Source organism: Pseudopipra pipra, chromosome 16, assembly GCF_036250125.1.
Source record: "Pseudopipra pipra isolate bDixPip1 chromosome 16, bDixPip1.hap1, whole genome shotgun sequence".
NCBI lineage: Eukaryota > Metazoa > Chordata > Aves > Passeriformes > Pipridae > Pseudopipra > Pseudopipra pipra.
This window is the reverse complement of record NC_087564.1, coordinates 1,469,881-1,487,518: the sequence shown is the minus strand read 5'-3', so window position 1 is coordinate 1,487,518 and position 17,638 is coordinate 1,469,881. Positions and strand designations below refer to the sequence as shown.

Below are 17,638 nucleotides of genomic sequence, written 5' to 3'. Positions count from 1 at the left end.
CCTCTGATGAGGATGGATCCAGAGCGTTCCTACGCAGCCCATTGCTGCTCCTGACTGCTCTAATGATAAGCCAGGCTCATTCCCCCTGGGAGGCCGAGCCCCACGTTGGGTTGGCAGAGACAAGTGCTCCAGCTGTGTGTGCTGGGACACACAATCCTCACCATTCTTTAGGTCTCTGTCTGGATTCTGTGCATTTGTTGCTCCTCTCCTGGGCTGGTGCCATGCCAGGTGTACCCTCTGCCCTCTCCCTCAGAAGCTTCCTTCAGAAGTTCCTTTCCCTCATGTCTGTTTGGCTGTGAGCAAAATAACAAAACCCCTTTAAAGAAAAAAGTTTAAAGTTCTGGGACCAAACTCCTTAATCCCCTGTTTTCCAGCAATCCAGAATATTTTCTACCTGTGGACATAAGTAGCAACCACACCCTTCCTTTGGAAAGTCTGATTTTATTTCATTTTATTGTAGATAAAATAAGATAGATCTGAGACACAATTCTTACTCACAGGTACAGTCTGAATGCAAAAGCAGGCAAACAGTGAGGAAAGAGTGGGTTTTTTTGGCAAAAGGAAGAGGCCAGCTGGATGTTCCTTTCATACAAGATCATTCACAAAACATCTCTTTCCAGCCCTGTGGAGACATAGACTTGCACAAATGTCATCTGCGTGTTTCTCTTGGGTGCACCAGGCTGGGAAGTGCTTATGAAAAGCAGCAGCAGGCCCTAGAGCTGTAGCTGAGTGGTATGGTCGGATCCTTTACCCACAGCTCACTGTGGTAATTTTGTGTTTGGGGTAAATATTACACCTACTGTGGTCAGATTACTCGGGCCCTCACTGGTGGGTTGGACACAGAGCTTTAGGGAGAACCTCTGTGCAGGAACCAGACGAGGCCAAATTCAGCATCAGCTCTCAGTCACAGTTACATTAAGGACAGATTTGTTTGTGTGTGACCAGAAGTCTTGGGATGGCTCAGGAACATTCCTGTACCAGATGCTCCCAGAAAACCCCCGGAGTCTCTTTTGGCCCATCTGCACATGTGGTGCCTTCGTGGGCCAGCTGGGTGGCTCTCTCTTGAACACCTCTATCTTCTGCTCTTTTTAACACCAGCAGATTCTTCTTAGTGACTGTTTGTGCTATTTTGTCTTGTTTTTCTAGAATAGACGTGAAAATCCTTTTCCTGTGCCTTCTTTGTCACCGGACATTTGCCCACCAGAGCTTACGGTCTCAGGTAAGAGTCCTGCTCAACCACTCTCCTTGTGTGGGGGACAAACAGCTGGGGCTCCTCAAGCTCAGGATGATGAAATTACAAAATCACAGAATCCCAAACTGGTTTGGGTTGGAAGGGACCTTTAAGATGATCTCATTCCAACTCCCTGCCATGGGCAGGGACACCTTCCACTGTCCCAGGTTGCTCCAAGCCCCGTCCAACCTGGCCTTGGACACTTCCAGGGATGGGGCAGCCACAGCTTCTCTGGCCAACCTGTGCCAGGGCCTCACCACCCTCACAGGGAAAAATTCCTTTCCAATATCCTATGTAACCCCGTCCTCTGGCAGTGGGAAGCCATTCCCCCTTGTCCTATCACTACATTTTTTTATCAGTGTTTATACTGCTGTGGTGGAATTTAATGGGGTGATAACGAGACTCAGGCTGCTCAGAGAGAGGGAAGGCAGCAGCTTGGCTTACTCAACGAGTAGTAACTATGTCCATGTTTGCCCAAAGTAGCAAAACTCTTTACTAAGGCATTCGAGGACTGAGGTATTCACAGTTCATAAATTCTTCCCCTCTCAGCCTTTGGTTCGTTTGCAGCAGTGCCTTTGCCCATGTCAGACATTCAGCAGGTCCCATCACAGGCCACATTCCCTCTGACGGGAATGGGGGGTCCTCGGACACACAGTGTGACACCAGGCAGTGACAGTGGTGACATACACACCAACCCTGGTGCTGAACAGGCAGTAAGGATGCCCTCAGTCGGCCAAACTGGGAAATGGCTTCTAGATGTGACTAAATCAGACTCCTCTCTACATCCAAACTTCACTTTTTGCTTATTTTCCATGCTGTGTTTTTTCTCCCTGCTCTGGGTCTACTGAGCTCTTACCTTTTGTGGAGAGACCGACTCTGTTCACCCAACAGGGTGGCAGCAGTGGAGGTGAACTCAAATCACCCTGCAGCTTCCCAGATCCCTTAGGAATGGCAGGAAACCTCCATAACCTCTGTGACCCAGAGCCCAGGGAGACAACCTCCACCAAAATACCCCATATCCCTGTGACAGGAATGTTCTCCTGCCCCGAGGCAAAGATAGGCTTTGCTGTCAGCCCTGGACACGGAGATATCCAGGCCATCCACCAGTCTCCAGCAAGTGCTGCCCATCCTTCTTGCAGCCTCAAATCCTTCCCCACGCTCTGCCAGGGCAGTGGCTCTGCTTACAAATCCCTGTGCCTTGTTGTAATTCCCATCTGGAAGGCTGAGAGCAAGCACTGGAGGCCAATCGTGTTTAGTCCATACCTGGGATCGGTGGCAGATGGAGTAGCTGGTGCTGGGCTGGGTGTGTGCCAGCTCTGCTTCCAGGGGTGCCTGTGCCACCTTGGGCAACTCAACAGGCTCTAGCTCTGTCTTCCATGCTCCTCTGGAGAGGCCCTGGGACAGGGATTTGCTCTGTCCTCCTTGCCCTGAGGGTCCTGCAGGTGTCAGGTGGGCTCTCAGGTGGCCACCACGGAGAGCCAGCACTGCCAGGGATGGGGACAGAGCAATCCAACAATAGCAGTGACCTAATCACTGCCTGATTTAGCTGGGAGATTGATCCCACCAGGGTTTTACTGTGAAATGCTGAGGAGGCTTCGTGTCAGTGTTGCCACCCATGAAAACAGACAACTGGCTTTGAAAGAGCAGCAGTCAGGCTTGGAGCCGGGGCCAGTGCCTGCCAGTCTCTGGGTGCCTGGTGGATGCCCTGGATATCTCCGTGTCCAGGGCTGACAGCAAAGCCACCCAGAGCTAATCCTGATTAGCCAAGCTGGGGAGGGTGATGGCTCCACCCTTGAACTTGGAGAGGGAAGTGCTGGTGGCCCATCCAGCAAACCCAGTTGTTACCTCTTGCTGCTCCCAGCTCTGGCAGAGTAGATGGATCCTGGATCAGGAGGATCACATTTGTGCAGCACCTCTGCTGCTCCTTCCTCTTGCACTGGGCTCTGCCCTAATGGTCAGGAGGGTGTGGGGAGAAGTGCTCCAGAGATTCCAGAGGAGTGGAGTTACTTGGCAAAGAGGGGCTTCCCATGGTGTTAATCAGATCCCAGGCAGACAGAAGGAATTGCTTCCTGGGCAAATCTCGGGCCACTGGCATGAGAAGGAATTTTATCACCTGGGCTGAGGGTTTGAGGGTGGGCAGGGGCAGGCACAGCAATCCTGCACCTTTCTGGACTCTGGTGGGTTGTCCCCAGCAGGCAATGCCTTCTGCAGTGCTTTCCCAGGGAATATCCTGGTTCCTTACAGACAAGGGCTAATCATAATGGAAAAGGTGAGGATCCCTCCAGGGGTGGAGGGGCAGGGCTTTGCTCTGGACCCTTTCAGCTGTGCAGCAGTGCTGGCAGTGCTGAGCCAGCTGGATCTTCCAGCTCACAACAGCTTTTCCCCAGCACAGCAGCTGCTCTTTCTGCCTCTTTCTCCCTTTGTGGCCACCTCACCATGCATGTGGCTCCTTCTACCCAAAACACTCTGCCTGCCCAACAGAGGGGGAAAGGGCTAAAGGATTTTTGCAGTCTTGAAGAGGGAAAAAATCTTGCAGTGTTTTTCCACATTGCTTTTAATCTGTCCATTCCCATGGGTGTCATGAATTGCTTCAGTTTTGCTTAATCAGTTAGAGCAGATGAGAACCAGGTAGATTTTGTTTAATTCTTTTTTTTTCACAGCTCACCACAACTGCAGGCCCCAAGACTCCACAAAACTCTGTGACTGGAAATTTCCAAAGTGCTATTTTTGCAGTCCAAGGTCCTTGGATGAAACATCCCTTTCTAAACCATGCAGAAACCCAGTTTCAGAAGGGTTTGCCCCAATATCCTATCTTTCCAAGAGTGGCCTAGTTCAGCCTTTCAGAACCGGATTCAATAAATCCTGAACTTTGATTTTTGTCCTGCTGCACACACAAAATATTTCATATAATCAGAGTTCTAAGTGTGCTTTGCAGACATCTCTTTCTTCTACCAAATGCTCCCCCATTAACATTTATTTTTGATTTTTCAGCACCTGCTTCAGCATCTAATCACAAAGCAGCTTCAGGCACCAAACCAAAAGTAGCACTGGATCCCCATATCCGGCTCAAGGATGGGAAACTGGAACTGGTAAGTAGAATGGGTCCCTCTTCCCAAAGCAAGGTGAGCTATGCAGGACATAGCCCTTCCTCTCTTCAGCTGAGAGTGCTGGAGGTTCACTCCAGCCTCTGAAGGTAAAAAGGGAGAAGGAGTAGTGGAATATCCTGACTGTGTGCAAAGGGGAATTTGGACACACCTTGTCTCCTCTTGGCTATTTCTCAGTGCTCTGGGGGGCTCCAGAAGTCTTCTCCTGGCATTCACACCTCCCTTGGACTACAAATATTTGGTGCTGGGGTGACCACGGGCAGCCTGGTGGGGGCGAGGAGAGGCTGAGATAGGAGACATGTCATCGAGGATCCAGCTAGAACTGCTAATTCTTTCAGCATTTTATGGAGAGCCCACTCTATGGGCAGAGAGCAGAGCTGCCCATTTGCTCACCAAGACCCGGTGAAGGGCAGAGTGCCCTGGGGGGGCCGTGTCCCTGTCTGGTTTGGGGTGCATGTCCCCCCGGGTTCTGGGGGCGTTGGAGGGGGACAGCGGGAGCAGGGTCCCTGGTGCAGGGTCCCTGGTGCAGGGTCCCTGGTGCAGGGTCCCTGGTGCCGGGGGACACCGCGGTGGCCCCGATGTGACGAACATCTGCTGCCACCTGACGGCGGCCCAGAGCTCGCCCTCGGCTGCTCCCACCTCCCGGGAGGGCAGGGACTCCTCCAGGCCTGCCTAATCCTCCTAAAGCGGGATTTAGGCCTGCATTTTGCAGCGACCTCTGCCCGTGGCGGGTACAAAGCAGCTCCCCTGGGTAGGAGGAGTGGGACGCCGGGTTTCGCCTTTCGAAAGCCCGTGTTACACACGGGCACTGCGGCGGTGACAGGGTCGGGCTGTGACACCGACAGGCACAACCGGAGGTGGTTTTGGGGTGGCCAAGCCAGCCAGCACCCCAAAGTGTGGGAGCCGGCCTGGGAGCCTGCAGCACTGCCCTGCACAGGGGGCAGAGGAGCAGCAATGAGAGACCAGACGGGTCCCAGGGACTCGCTCGTGATGGAAACGGGAGCAAGGATTCATTGCCCGCCCCTTCCCAGGGGGCCTGGTGGGAGCAGCTGAGCAGGAGCTGTGTGTGCAGCCTGGGACAGGGCAATGGTTCATTCCAGCTCTTTCCCAGGGTCTGCTGGGCTCCACTTCGTCCTTTAAAAGCTTTTAGTCGCTGCCGCCCGCAGTGAAGTGGGGCTTGCACAGGTTCATCTACTCTCTCTGGTGCCCTGGGGTTCAACTGATAAATATCAGTAGAAGTCAGGGCATCAGGAGTAATGAGAGAGCAAAAGATGAAGCGGAGAAGCAAAATGTTTGAATGTCTCCTCTCACCATGGGAAATACTCTAAGAGCTTTTATCTTCCTGGTCCTAAACACAATTCCCAGGCAGCAAGAGAAAAGAGAGGCCAAGCTCTTTCCAGATGAGCCTTGCTAAACTCCACTGGCTATGAATAAAAGCCCTGACAGCTCATCAGAGCTGCAAATCTGACTGCAGCCTGTAAAGAATGTTCTTGGAAGGACGTGAACATGTCCCTGTCTTCAGGAACAGACATTTCTGTACACATGTAGGAAAGGAGAGACTGGAAACCCAACCAAAGCCTGCTTCTTTGGGAGATGCCTTCTGGAGAGCCACCTCCAGGAGAAACCCGGCCCCAAGTGTCTTCCCAGTGCTTACTCCAAAGAGTTGCTTTTCCAGTATTTTTCTTTTTAAAGGCTCCTTGTTTCTGCTCAAGGTTCTGCGGTATCTTGGCCTGGATGTGACCGAGGAGAAGAAGAGGCAGTTGCGGCAGAGCCTGACCACGGACTCGCAGGGGACGGTGGCCTACGGAGGTGAGCGGGGCCTGGGCTGGGCTTGGGGAGCTTTGCTGGCAGATAAGAAAGGAGAGAGGCAGCAGGTGAGACCCTGCCTGGGCACTGATGGAGCCTCAAAACAGTTAAGAAAAGTCACAAACACAAAAAAAGGCATTTGGTAGAATCACAGAGTGGTTTGGGTTGGAAGGGACCTCAAAGCTCATCTCATTCCTCTGCCATGGGCAGGGACACTTTCCACTAGCCCAGGTGAATCCAAGCCACGTCCAACCTGACCTTGGACACTTCCAGGGATGGAGCAGCCACAGCTTCCCTGGGCAGCCTGTGCAAGGGCCTCACCACCTTCACAGGGAAGAATTTCTTCTTAACATCTAATCTAAACCTACTCTCTGTCAGTTTAAAGCCATTCCCCTTGTCCTATCAGATGTAAAATCAGACTAAAATAAAAGTTGCTGCAAGGGCTCACTTAAAATCCCAGCTTTCCTAGCAGGAGCTGACCAGAGGACACACAGAAAATAAGAGCCAGCTCTGCTTTCTGTGACCTGCCAGAGCATGTCTGACCCACAAAGTCTGCTCCCCAGAAGGTTCTTAGTAAAAATCCAAAGCCATCAGCAATGTCCCCACCAGACAGAACAGACACAAGGCAACTTGGACCAATGTTTTTGTGCAGAGCAAGGGCTGGGACACAAAACCACGTGAGGCCTGTGCAAACCTCATGAGGTTCAACAAGGCCAAGTGCAAGGTTCTGCACCTGGGTCAGGGCAATCCAGGGCATGGATCCAGGCTGGGCAGAGAACGGATGGAGAGCAGCCCTGGGAGAAGGATCTGGGGCTGCTGGTGGGTGAGGGGCTGGACATGCCCTGGCTGTGTGTGCTGGGACCCAGAAACCCCCCGTGCCCTGGGCTGATCCCACAGCGTGGGCAGCAGGGGAGGGGGGGATTCTGCCCCTCTGCCCCCTCAGGTGAGACCCCCCTGCAGAGCTGCCTCAGGATATGGGGGAACCAACAGCACAAGGACGTGGAGCTGCTGGAGAGAGTCCAGAGGAGGCCACAGAGATACTCCAAGGGCTGGAGCCCCTCTGCTCTGGAGCCAGGCTGGGACAGCTGGGGGGGTTCACCTGGAGAAGAGAAGGCTCCAGGGAGACCTGAGAGCCCCTTCCAGTGCCTAAAGGGGCTCCAGGAGAGCTGGAGAGGGACTTGAGACAAGGGCCTGGAGTCACAGGCCAAGGGGGAATGACTTCCCACTGCTTGAGGGCAGGGTTGGATGGAATATTGGGAAGGAATTGTTGGCTGTGAGGGTGGGGAGGCCCTGGCACAGGTTGCCCAGAGAAGCTGTGGCTGCCCCATCCCTGGAAGTGTCCAAGGCCAGGTTGGATGGGGCTTGGATCCACCTGGGCTAGTGGAAGGTGTCCCTGCCCATGGCAGGGGGTGGAATGGGATGATCTTTAAGGTCCCTTCCAGCCCAAGCCATTCATGATTCTGTGATTCTGTGACTGGAGGCTCTGGGATTCAGGTGCCACCTCCCTGATGGCTCCCATCTGTCCCACACAGCCTCTCTTGTCGTGCTTTCTTTCACATTTGAAAGCAAAATGAATCTGGATTTTCAGACTTGTCAATTTAACACCTTTTCTAAGTGCTGAACTCACTGAGTTGGCTTTTTGTTTAAATCAGCAACATGAGAAATGGCAGCAGGAGGCAGGTGCAGGTCAGGGAAATGTAGGTTTGGCTTAAAGTTTTAAAACTCCCAGAACCACAATCATGAAAATTCCCCTCTGAAAATATCTGGGGGTTTTGGGGTTTAAAAGTAGGTTTTTTCAATTGGATAAGAAACAAGAGTCTGATAAAGATTACCAACAACTCATTTAAGCTTGATGGGATTGCTGAGGAACCCGGGAATGTTAGAGAGGACTGTTTGGCCTCTCCAAACCCTCTCTGATTGGCATCAGTGGTGCCCCAAAATCAGTGACATTTTCTCCTAACGCAAAACACTTTTCTCTTTTAGCCTGGTAAAAACTGCTTGTTTCTCACAGATGTTCTCCAAGCACTCAGGGATCTGATGCAGGAGGAGCTGGACGAGGCTGGTCTGGATTCCAACTCCATGCTCTTCACACAGCACGAAGTGGCCAATTTGCTGGATACATCAGCTTTTCATTCCCCGGTCAGTCAGTCCAAAGCTCTTCTTTGTGAAATCCAGGGAATTCTGAGATGGGAAAAGCTAAATTGCCATTTTCTGATTGTCCTAGAGTTATAAAGAGAAGGCAGAACTACGCATTAATCATTTTGATTATAGGAAATTCTATAAAAGACCTCAAACTACTCATTTTTAATAAGGAAATAATAACATCTATGGGATAATATGAGGAAGCAGCTTGGCAGTGATGCAGAAGGAAAAATAGCCGTAATTAATCAATATTAGCTAATTTCATTTGGTTCACAAAATGAAAATTCACTGTAAGACAACTATTGAACAATGACAGGGATCAGAGAGTGAAATCCTGTGGTGTGAAAAAACCCCCTGGTGTTGAATTATTTAATGTGCATTTTTATCTTTTGCACAAAAACGCTGACTCCTTCTTGAGGTGGTTTGGATTGGATGTGTGATGAGTCTGTCCCTCTCCTTGCAGACCTTTGACTCTCTCAACTGCAATGGCAACGAGGACCTGGAGCAGCTGCAGCTGGAGATGACGGATCTGCGGCACGAAGTCCGGCGGCTCAAGGTGGAGCAGCTTTCCTGGCTGGGGCCTTCTGTTGAGGTTGTCCACAGGGGTAATGGTGTGGCCTGTTCCTCTTGAGTTTGCATTCTGTGCATTCCTTGTCACAAAGGAGCCTCTCACCCTCCGCTCTCCTTAATTGCCTCTTTCTCACTCTCAACTTCAAACAAAACCTTATTTGTACTCAAAGTCTGCAGTCCCTTCTTAGAAGAGTTAATATATTTAAAAATACCAAAGAGTGCCTCACGAGTCATTCAAGTCCATGATAAACAGAAGGAACCACCTGGGCTCCCCCCCTCTCTTGGCTGCAGATCCCCAGTGAGGCTGTCAGCACCATGCTTGTGTCCAAGGGGGTTTCTGCAGACCTGCAGTTCACAGGCCAAAAAAGTTTTCCCTGTGGCGGGGAGAGTGCACAGAACTCCCTCTGTAAAATAATAGTCTGGTGGGTAGGGGCTACAAGACCAGGGAATTTTCTAGAGAACGTCCTGTCACTTGTTGCTGCTAACCTAGTGAAAATATTTGCTGTAGTCTCTCCTGAAAGAGGTGGAGAACAGCAAGAAGTCAATGGAAGATGAGCTTCAGAGGCTGAACCAGGTTAGTGAAGGGGTTTTGGGGCCCTTAGGATGAGTTTGGTGGTTGGCAGCTGAGGGGGATGTGGTGAGTTCACCAGAACTTCTCACTGCTTCCAGAAAGCTCTGGGGTTCCTCTCCGAGAACCGGACGCTGCACAACAAGCTGCAGATGGCCGAGGTGGTGCAGAGACAGGCCCACAGCGCCGAGCAGGACTACGAGGAAGTGATCCACTTGCTGGAAGCTGAAATTGCAGAACTGAAGATGCAGCTGGCAGGGAAGAAAGCAAAACACGTCTCTGAAATAGAGGTAATGCAACCCCCCAGCCTGGGAAAGCCCCACAACCTTACAGACCCTTCTGTGGGTTCAGAGAATCATGGAATGGTTTGGGCTGGAAGGAGCCTTGAAGCTCATCTCATTCCACCCTGCCGTGGGCAGGGACACCTTCCACAAGACCAGGTTGCTCAGACCCCCATCCGACCTCGCCTTGAACACTTCCAGGGACAGGGCAGCCAGAACTAAGGTTCCCCTCCTTCTTTTTATACAGGAGAAAATGAAATAGCACATAGATCGTTTGTTGTGTGTGACCCCAGGGCCAACATGCTCTCTGGGTCCGTGTTATAATTTACTTCATTCCCACTGTCCCTTCCCAAAGGACACTGCTTTTGTGTGTAGCAAATGTCATAAACTGGTGCTTCCAAAAGCCAAGGCTGCAGCATCACCACCACCTCTCTCTTCCTTCTGTGTCCCTGTGTCAGGAGGACATCCTGGAGCTGAAGAGGCAGCTGTCCCTGGCTGATGGCCAGTTACGGAAATCAGAAGTCTCACGGAAGCGCCTGGAGATCTGCAACAGGAAACTGCTCCTGTTTGTGCAGGTGAGGTGTGGAGCCACCTCGGTGCTGGGCCATCCTGCAGCCTCCCACCTTGAGGGGGACTTTGCAAGTCCAATGAACTTCCTGCTCCCTAAGCAAGAGGGTTTTTTTTTCCTACCTCACCCTAAAAAGACACTGTCTGTTGGCTGAGAGGAACCAGGGGATGAACTCATATATCTTCACATCCCTAAGAGCGATGTCAGCTCCGTGGGGCAGGTTTTGCTGGTGGCTCTGCTCTCCCTGGCTCACCAGCCCCACCGGGATGTTCTGGTTGAGGCTGTTCCAGGAGCTCTGCTGTTGAAATCATCCCTGCAAACCTTCCCTGGGTAGAGCTGCTGGTTGCTTCTCTACAAACTTGAAGAGTGGTTTTGTTCTTCCAGTGCTTCCCCCCCAACCCCAGATTTCCTGAAAAATCCCACACACAATTGGTTTAGTCTTTTAATTGGCTGTTCTTCCACTTCACTCACTGTACTGGGAATACCAGTGTGTGTAATCAGTAAACTGGCCACTATGAGAGGCTCTAATACTCAGTGTATCTGCTGTGGCTTCTAGTGGCCTGTCCCAAGAGCTCTTCAAATCAAGAGGAAACAGTGGAGCAAAAGGAAATGTAGATGCTGTGTCCTCTACTCCAGAGAAGGAAGAATTAAAATGCTCCAGACGGGCAGCACTACGTGCTGGAGCCTGTGCAGTTTGGGGTCAGACTTTGGAAATGTATTTAACTTGACCCCAGGGTCAAACATCACAGGATTTTGAGCACTGGACCAAAATATCTTCCTTTTTCATCCACCCCTCAGTAGTGTCTGGGAAGTCATGACCCATGTATGTAATGAGAGCTTACACGTGCAGGTACAACCCAGAATCCAGGGATTGCTGGCAGCAGTGATCAAGGCTTGCTGAAATATAGCCTGCAAAAATGTTCTTTGGAAGGGGATTTTTGTGTTGCATTTCATGTATTTTAGCACTGGCATTAAAATGCAGAATTCAGATGTGTCTGTGGATTTGCATAGGCTGCAAATGTTGCCTGAGCTGCAAAAGGCCTTGAGATATTCCCTTCAAGGGCAATGAATAAGCAGAAGCTGATTACTGTCATATTAAATCTGATCATCAGGAAAAACCCATGGGGTTTGTTCTCAGGAATTATTCAGTCCTACAAGTTTGAAATATTTTTTTTTTTCTTTTCTTTCCTTTTTTTTTTTTTTGTTTTTTTTTTTTTTTTTTTTTTTTTTGTTGCATGGCAGAACGTTCACAAGGTCCTGAGCACACCCAGTCATTTACCAGATGAGAAAAGGTAGGAGATGGCTCCTGGGAATGGTGAACAGCAACATGAAATGTCCTTTTCTGACCTTTCTCAGGGGAAGGTGCTTCACACGTAACCTATCCAGAGTTTCTAAACACGCTCTGGGAGTGAAACTATGGGAGAAAGATGATCTGGGGGCTGCTGGTGGGTTGGTGCTGGGGGGGGTTGGCCTCTGTTCAGGCTTTTTTGGGGAATAAGCTGCTGAAACACTGCTCTGGTTAAGTTGCTTTGTTAGCAGAGACCTTAAGAAGGTTGTTTCAGAATTTTGACCCACCTGCTTTTCCACACATAAACCAGGTTTTGTCTCCAGGAGCATATATCCTTATTTATCAGCAGTCACAGTAGATGAGTGTAAGCAAAGAGCTTCACATGGCTCTCAACTGCATGAATGGCTGCAGAAATAGAGCTTAGGCTCCTGGACTCCCCCCCCAGCCTGAACCTATGTCCTACCATGTGGGAATAAATGTATCACAACTCTCTGTGTGTTTTTAACTGATTAAATCATTGAAAGCTCACTGTCCCATGGATAATGACCAGCCCCTTTAAAAAAAGACATGTTTTAAGAAGGATAGAAAACAGTTTTTAAGTGTCCAGGATGGTTATTTCTAATGTAATGAGGGGAAAATACTTTAGAGATATTCTAAAGAATACTTTGATATCTGTCTGTAACAAAACAGTGCAAGTCTGTCTAACAGAGAGTCTCCCATGCTGCTGAGGGGTTGAGATGCAATCCCCCCTGAACACCCAGAATTTATGTAGCACATCCCTCATGAGAGGCTGGCCAGGATTTTCAATGACCCTTCCATGACAGAGGTATTGATGGCACTTTCCATATTTATAAGCGTCAACAATGCAACAGAAGAGGATAAAACAGACGCAGTCTCAGACACATCTCTTCCATCTTCAGATCTTGTTGACCTCTTGCTGTCAGAAGCTAAAGAACTGTTAGCACCAATCCTCTCCAGCAAGGATGGTAAGCACTAAATTCACTGGAGAAACCTGAATCCAGGCAGGTCTCAGGGATGTCTGTCAGTGTCAGGGACAGTTTGCACCACCTTCCACAACTTTTGCCATACCTCCCATACATGTACCTGACTGTCTCATGCAAACAGAGATGGAATTGCCCTCCCTGTATCCATGTGACTCATCTTGGAATCTGAAATGCAGACTTGCAGGGTCAGGAGTCAAAGGTGCCACTTGTGCTCAAGCCCACAGGAAAGTGAAAAAAAAAATATCAGGAAGGAGGGTGGTTTCACAGAATCATAGAACTGCTGGTTGGAAGGGACTGCTGGAGATCAGGAGTCAAATCTTCTGCCCCAGGCAGGACCACCCCACTAGATGGGATCTGCAGTGGCTTTAGCCAGCTTTAGTTCAGCCTCCCAGGGTGTTGATCCACAGCCTTCCAGGATGATGTGTTCCTTCACTGAGGAAGGTTTTCCCAGCACCCAGCCTGAACTGCCCCAGGGCAGGATGTGGCCACTGCCCCCAGTTACAGTGTCTGCACTGCCAAGAACAGCTTGGCTCCAGCATCCTTCTCACTGCCCCTGCAGAGGCAGTGCTGTGGCCTCTCCTCCTCTTTGCCAGGTTAGACACACCCAGCTCCCTCAGCCCTCCCCAGCCTCTCCTTGCAGGTAATGAGCCCTGGGGCTCCCACTGCTGGACCCCATCCAGTTTTCCAATAGCTTTGAACTAGGGATCCAACCCTTCCTTGTGCCATCCAGGTCTGGCTGCAGCGATGCTGAGCAGAGGGAACAGTCAGCTCCCCTTTTCCTTGGCGTACAAACCAGCCACACTGATGAGAAAATCAGAGAAAAACCATCCAGCTCCATGGGAGTCTGGATGAACTTCCCTAGACTGGGACTCTGAGCTAGTCCATGAGCCATAAACAATTCTTGGCAGCAGTTATTTGGCCCCACTTGTCTCCTTCCACACCGAATGAGTTTCTGATCTCCTCTATGTCATGACCAGGTGAGCAAACAGCCCCAAACAGGTGCCCAGTCTTTGCTCTTTGATGCTCTTCACCAACTCAACGTGGCCATGGCCCAGCACTGGATTTCTCTCAGGGAAATAATTGTAGCCTTTCAGGAGCACCTCTGACATATGAGTGTGTCAGCATTTTCCAAGTTCCTGCCTCATTTAAAGGGGAATTATCATAATGTAGCAGCACATTGGGCATGTTTTCTAACCCTTCACTTACACTTGGCTGTGTGCTTCCATTTGCAGCTCTGCCATGGGACAAGGACCAGTGCCTGCCTGCTGAAGGAATCCCAAATTACAAGGAGTAGGTGTCAGAACCCTGGTCTGTAATTTTGACAACGCACATACTAAAAATTCCTGTTTTGTTTGTTGGGTTTTTTTAATCAAAACTGTTGCTTGACAACTTTTAATCAGATAGAGGCCTCCAGATGCCATGTCAGAGAAATACATCCCTTTCTAGACAGCAAGAGACTTCCTGCCCTGTACAGTGAAGGATGCTGTGAATTCCTGGATCTCTCTTTTGTTTTCTAAAATGTTGTTATTCCTTCAGGCCAGATGGGGATTTGTGGCTCTGTGGCTTGTCTAGCTGGCATTTTTGTAATGCATAAGGGAAAAATCATCACTGAATGTGTTAATCTTTTATGCTGTGGTATCAGGATGCTGTCAAGCCCTGGCCAAGGAGAGCAGGATGACATGGTTTTGTTTGAACCTGAAATTTCCCTAAAACCTCTTAAATGGCTTATGTTTAACAGAGCTGTATCCTAAAGTTATCTGCTAAAAGGGCACTTTAAGACCTAAATGTCTCCTACTACTGATCACCTTAGCTCAAACTGAAGACTTGCCAGCACAGTTCTTCAGTTAGGTACAAAATAGACATTTGAAAACCACAATTTCAAGGTTATAAAAAGCATTTTCAGACAAGACAGATGGCCAGCACAGACCACTAGCCCGGCAAGATCCGTGGCCTCCTCTTCTTTCCCAAGTAACCAGTGCTGTCTTCACATTGTCCTCTGTGTCCTCCTCCCAGACCACCTAACCCCTATTTCTCCTCTTCAGCCACCTCCATCAGAAGACCACGTGGCCCCCTCCTGCGAGCCAGACCAAGAGTGAGGAACCACAGGCGCCGAGTCCAGCGGAGCTGCCGAAGAAGCCGACATAAATGTCCCACGGCTTGGTCGTGCTCACACCACAGGTGCTGCTGTGCTGGGAGACGGGAAGGACACCCCATGGGCACCTCTCCAGGCAAAGCAGACTGAGAACAAGCTTCCTGACATGAGATTAACTCTTCCTCACTGTCCAAGACTTTTTCAGCGACCTCCCCTGCGCGTCTACCTCCGAGTTATCATACAAGGCTATTTGCTCACGGTTCTGCAGCTTTATAGGAAAAGTATTCTCAAGAGGCTCCAGGGGCCTGGATTTCAGTGGCAGCCTTTTAGAGCTTGTATTCTGGGTAGTAAGAGGAGCATGAACTCTCCTGAGGGACTCAGGGGTCTCCAACAGACTCCTTTTGGTATTTCGGATGGAAAACCAAAGTCTATTTAGTGACTGTAATCAAAGCAGCTTAATCTGTAGCGTCCTAGCTGTCTTGGGATAGGTACTGCTCTTTTTATTCTTTTTGTATAGCTTATCCCAGCTGCAATGCTTGAAGAGGAAAGCACCATCTCAGCCAGTTGTTGGACCAAGAGCACAGAGATATCCAGCGGGACGGTCCAGTGACAACGGACACCGTCCCGGAATGTGAGAGGGGACATAGTGGACATAGTGAACACAGCTCAGTAAAGGTCCACGGTGTCACTGAGAAATGAGATACACATGATGCAAGACTGTACTGTGAGAGGGCAGTTAATGGGGCACAGATCTGAGATGAACAGAAGGTCTGGAAAATAAAATGGAAACACTTCTGAAAGATGTTCGCTCTCTGGGCTGTGATTGCAGTGGTTGTGTTCAGAGTCTCTGAGACAAAGACACAGCCTGAGTCCATTTTTCCTCCCTCTGATTTTGGCAGCTCCTAGTGAGATGCATTGAGAAGCTGCAGGGAAATGGGGTGCAATCTGGCTTTTACAAATAATTTGTTAAGATTACTTGAAATCTCCTTTGTGGGGGTTCAAAGCATGTGGATCCTTCATAGCCTAAATTAAAGGCTTAGGAAAAATCATGACCCTCACCAGTATCTATTGCACTTGGGGATATCACTGCACTGCTAAACCAGTAAATGTGTGATGGAATATATCCCACAAATAACCAGTCTGAAATGTTGGTTAAACTTAATTTCATAGCTTAAAGCAAATAAATCTTGTGAATTCATGCCTTGGGATATAATTTAAAGGACTTCTTTCAAAAGGACACATAATTCTTTGGACCACTCACAAGGAATATTCCCAGGGAGAAGATACTTTCAAAAAATATTCATCTTGGGATAGCTTATGTTTAATACCTCATTCCCCAGTGCTCTCTGCTTCGATGGAATGATAGTAAATACTGGTGTTACCTGTGGGTTTGGCCCTATGGCTTTGTTCTCACCCCCTGTGTTATACAGACAGGTAAGAGGTGCACAGAGCAAAATCTAGTCTCACCAGTTTGGTGTACCCTGACTCCGGAAAAACACCTCGAGTTCCCCTGGGGCAGATCCCAATGTGCTCCTGGCAGTGTGTCTTCCAAAGCATTTGGCCAGGAGCTGCATCCTGGGGGATGTCTCTGGCCACTGCTCGCCCTCGGCAGGGAACAGCACCAACAAGATTTTGGGAGGTAGCGGGGCTGTGCTGTGTCATTCCATCCACCCAACGGCACTTGAGACACTTGGTAGAAAAGGGAGGAGTTATGAGGGAAACAGAACTGTTCAGGCTGAACTTAAATCTTGCGGAAATGAACAGAAGTTTTAATACCAACTGTGAGAATCATGGAATTTTCTCAAAATACAAGTGTTGAACTCCACCTCCCTGAGTGCTGGAAAGGCACAGCCCAGTCCTGTCCCAGCAGGGACCAGTTACGTGGTCCAAAAGAGAATATCCTTGACGCTGCTTCCATAGTCAAGTGATCTGCATTTGAACGTCCCAAGAAAGAAGACTTTGTATCAAAGCATCCCAGTGGGTGAGGGCTTGGATGAGACAGGCACCATGCAGGTGGTGCTGGCACCTGGCAAGGGCTGAAAACAACAGGATGCTGCCCCAAGGCCGCTGGCTTTGGGGTCTCCTGAGCAGTCTGCCAGCAAAGGAGCCAGGAAGAAATTAACCTCTTCAAAAGCCCTGACAGTTCTGTGCTCTCTGGAAAAGAAATCCTCCATGTTCCCATCAGCCACTGGAGACCCTCGTGTGGAGTGAGGATCAAGCACTGTGTGCTTTCCAAAGCTTTCATATTTCTTATCTGGTTTCCAGTATTTTCTTTGCATTTATCATGTTCCTTTTGCCTTTGCTTCGAGCACAGAAAACTTTCTGCTCTCTATTAATAGCATCGTTACCAACCACTACCTTCGCAGAGCAACGCTCAGAGCTAAGCTCTGCTGAGCGCTCTGCTCCTGGAGGTGATGCTGATTGCAGTGACCCAGAATAACAAACCTGTGTCATGCTTTACTCGCAGGCAAGTGGAATTAGGCAGAACTCAGGGCTGACATCTCCTCACAGAGCTACCGAGAGGCAAAAGGGGAAACGCTAAAGGAGCAAACAGCACGCGAGGAGCAGTCACAGATCACGTCACTGAACAGGACGTGTTTTATTTACGCAGGGCCTGTCTAGCACTGCAAGGGACCTGAATTCTGAATTCATTTGCAATATTTTAGCTTGCTTGTAAGGCTGTGGAGATGTGCTGCTGTCACAATGTGCTGTGTTTGTCTCAGAGTATCTGTCTCAGAGGGTCCCAGCGTGACTGCACAGAAATGAGGAGGAGTATTTGTGATAAAAACGAGTCCTGCATGGTATCAGATCATTCTGAGTGGCCTCCCAGTACCTGAAGGGAGCCTACAGGAAAGATGCAGAGGGATTTTTCACAAGAGTATGTAGTGACAGGACAAGGGGGAATGGATTAAAACTGAAAGAGAGAAGGGTTAGATGGGATATTGGGAAGAAATTCTTCCCTGTGAGGGTGGGGAGGCCCTGGC

The 17,638-nt window shown here is 49.6% G+C and overlaps 1 protein-coding gene across 2 annotated transcripts in view; it reads left to right on the top strand.

Annotated features, from left to right (window-relative positions):
- LOC135422899 (syntaxin-binding protein 4-like) overlaps positions 1 to 15,916 on the top strand; it is a 39,079-nt gene extending 23,163 nt beyond the window's left edge. Inside the window, exons 11-22 of one of the 2 annotated variants that reach the window (XM_064672472.1) lie at positions 1,147 to 1,219; positions 4,223 to 4,320; positions 6,048 to 6,144; positions 8,153 to 8,280; positions 8,747 to 8,839; positions 9,362 to 9,427; positions 9,523 to 9,711; positions 10,161 to 10,277; positions 11,513 to 11,562; positions 12,414 to 12,544; positions 13,795 to 13,852; positions 14,605 to 15,916. In XM_064672472.1, the coding sequence (XP_064528542.1) occupies positions 1,147 to 1,219; positions 4,223 to 4,320; positions 6,048 to 6,144; positions 8,153 to 8,280; positions 8,747 to 8,839; positions 9,362 to 9,427; positions 9,523 to 9,711; positions 10,161 to 10,277; positions 11,513 to 11,562; positions 12,414 to 12,544; positions 13,795 to 13,852; positions 14,605 to 14,707 (1,203 nt within the window). In that variant the 3' untranslated portion in view covers positions 14,708 to 15,916. The remainder of the gene's footprint in view (positions 1 to 1,146; positions 1,220 to 4,222; positions 4,321 to 6,047; positions 6,145 to 8,152; positions 8,281 to 8,746; positions 8,840 to 9,361; positions 9,428 to 9,522; positions 9,712 to 10,160; positions 10,278 to 11,512; positions 11,563 to 12,413; positions 12,545 to 13,794; positions 13,853 to 14,604) is intronic. The other variant, XM_064672473.1, reaches the window with a different exon arrangement.
- Positions 15,917 to 17,638: the final 1,722 nt, after the last annotated feature.